The sequence below is a fragment of the Nestor notabilis genome, unplaced genomic scaffold (genome assembly GCF_000696875.1).
Source record: "Nestor notabilis isolate BGI_N333 unplaced genomic scaffold, ASM69687v1 scaffold19598, whole genome shotgun sequence".
Classification (NCBI taxonomy): domain Eukaryota; kingdom Metazoa; phylum Chordata; class Aves; order Psittaciformes; family Psittacidae; genus Nestor; species Nestor notabilis.
Window position 1 is genome coordinate 3,856 of NW_009938961.1, and position 2,583 is coordinate 6,438.

At 61.3% G+C, this 2,583-nt stretch overlaps 1 protein-coding gene across 1 annotated transcript in view; it reads right to left on the reverse strand.

Moving 5' to 3' along the window:
- The window catches only part of LOC104409683 (1-phosphatidylinositol 4,5-bisphosphate phosphodiesterase delta-3-like), a gene marked incomplete at its 3' end in the record, with an annotated part of 5,373 nt that extends 3,542 nt beyond the window's left edge, over window positions 1-1,831 (reverse strand). Inside the window, 5 exon segments of the mRNA XM_010019620.1 lie at window positions 3-39; window positions 657-882; window positions 1,374-1,503; window positions 1,592-1,626; window positions 1,628-1,831. Coding sequence (XP_010017922.1) covers window positions 3-39; window positions 657-882; window positions 1,374-1,503; window positions 1,592-1,626; window positions 1,628-1,831 — 632 coding nt within the window.
- Window positions 1,832-2,583: the final 752 nt, after the last annotated feature.

The window sequence follows — 2,583 nt, forward strand, 5'->3', positions numbered from 1 at the left end:
TCATGAAGCCATCCAGCGTCATGAGGTCCTGCTGCCTGGCTGCGGACACAGCGGTGGGGTGTCACAGAGGCCACTGGCACCTTGGGGACTGTCCCCTCCTAGATGTCCTGTGTCTCCTAGCAGTGCTGTGTTCACCCCAGAGCAGGCACTGTGGCACCCAGGGGATGTGGAGGTCCCCTTGGTGTCCCCATCCTTCTAGTGCCACATCTACCCCGGGGGTACTGCTGTGGTACCCAAGAGACACGGAGGTTCTTCATCCCTAACATGATGTCCCCTGCCCTAGTGCCATGTTCACCCTGGACTTGCCATGGTGGGACTCAAGGGACATGGAGGTTCCCCAGCAATGTCGCATTCATGCTAGGGCCGGCACTGCACCACCCAGGAGACACGGAGGTCCCCCTGCTATCAATCCTCACCTTCTTGTCCCTTGTCCCCGCATCACCCCATCCACCAGGCACCACCAAGGTCGCATATTGGACTGCTGACCCCGGTGCCACCCCAGGGAAGGGACACAGGGACACTCACCCAAACCTTGGAGAACCCCATACCAGCTTGACACCACCCAGCAAAGCCCCATCCCCACACCATCCATGAGCTCCCTTGGCACCGGCAGCACGTGTCCCACCGTCCCACCACCACCTGCACTTCAGCCTTACCCTTCTCATTGAGCTCGTAGGTGTGGATGATGGTGCGGGCCTGGCGCAGACTGGCGTCCTCCCCCTGATCCCGTAGGAAATCCTGCAGCTCCTCAGCCGACAGGACACGATCCTCACCGGAGTAATGCCCAAAAAGCTCCTCCAGCTCCGGGCGCCGCAGCAGCCGCCGGCAGAACTCCTCCAGCTCCCACCCCTCCAACCGCTCGTTGCCCGAGTGGTCACACTCCTGATGGGACCACAACGACCCTGGGGACCATGCCCTGCCTGCAGGGAGGGGACACGGCCACCCCCTGCCTGGGCCTGCCTGGCCCTTGGGGTTGTCAGCATGTGGGATGAGTCTGGAGGGACTCAGCTGCCGGCATGAGGGCTTGGGGGTGAGTTGTGCCTAAGGGTGTGCGGGAGCGTGTCCCCTCTGTCCCGCCACCCGCATCCCTCTGAACCTGCTGCTGGGATGGAGTGGAGCAGTGACGTGCCTCGGTTTCCCCATGGGGAAAGGGATCTCAGGAGATGCCCATGGGGACAGCACCCCGGGGGGGAAAATGCCACATGTTGGGGACCCACAGAGCAGTGGTGGGGACAGCTCACCCCACCCCATCATGAGCTTCTGGGACCCAGCCATTGGCGGTGGTCTTGGGTGTGATGAGTTTGACCGTTCTATGTGCCCAGGAAGGCAGAGAAGGAGCTGACATTCCCTCCCGAGTGATGGAGCACGGGTACCTTGAAGAGCTTGTAGGCATAGACATCATTCATGTCGATGTTGATCATCCTCAGCATGCTCTTCACCTCCTGGAATGACATCTTGTTGTCCTTGTTCCTGTCTGCTCGTTGCAGGACCCCATGGATCCAGATATGCTGGGGTAAGGAAACCACTTGACATCACCCCCTCAGCCGTGCCCAACGTGTCCCCAAACCCCTGTAGCTCCAACAAAGGATATTGGTCGAGCTTCTCGGGTTGACTCATGGCTTGCAGCCACCCCATCAGCTTGGTGACGCCCCATCAGCTTGGTGAGCCCTCGCACCCAGTGGCGGGCGTCCTCCTTGCTGCGGGCAGCCAGATCCAAGTTCTTGGTCTTGCCCTTGAAGGTGAGGGTGAAGCAGTGCGGCGCGGGGAAGGCAGCCCCGTGGTTGCGTAGACCCTCTGACTGGTGTCCCTCACGCACCCCCTCGATGTGCATCACCGAGACTGCAGGGACACGCGTGGGTATGGAGGTGGTGCCTTGGCTTTTCCCCTACCCATGAGCATCCTGCAAGACATCCTGGCTGCTGATGGACACCCTGTGTGTCCCCGGGGGCACCCCAGGGGACCAGCGCTTGGCTCCTCTTGATGCTGCAGCCAGGCTTAAATCACTAATCCCAGGCGAGACATGAGCCATGGCCACTGTCCCCTGCGGGGATGGGGACAGGGATACTGGTGGGGGATGGAGACAGAGACACTGGTGGGGGATGGAGGTGTTTTGCAGCAGTGTCAGCTCTGGGCATCTGTCCCAGATGACAGGGTGGAAAGAGATGGGTGACGCTGGGGATCAGGGGCAGAGTCTGGCCAGGATGGAGACAGGACCTAATATTGGCCCCAGGGGGGATGGGGAAGGTTGTGGGCTTTGGGGGCTCAGCCTGGGGTGTACTGGGAAGCACTGGGGTGTAATGGGATGCACTGGGTGCTCTGGGGGGCACTGGGAAGCACTGGGTGCAGTGGGTTGGGGTTCAGGACCTGGGTTGGGCTCAGTGTTCTGGATTGGGGTCCACATCTCAGGTCAGGGTCTGGGTCTGAGGCTGGGAGAGCAGGTCCCAAATTGGTCCTGGATTGGAGTTTGGATGCGGGGGAAGCGCCTGGGTCCCAGCTCATGCCCACGGCCCCATGGCAATTGTGGGGCACTGCCCAGGTCCCACCCCCTCCCTGCAGCTCGAAGCTCTGTAGGACGTGGTCCAT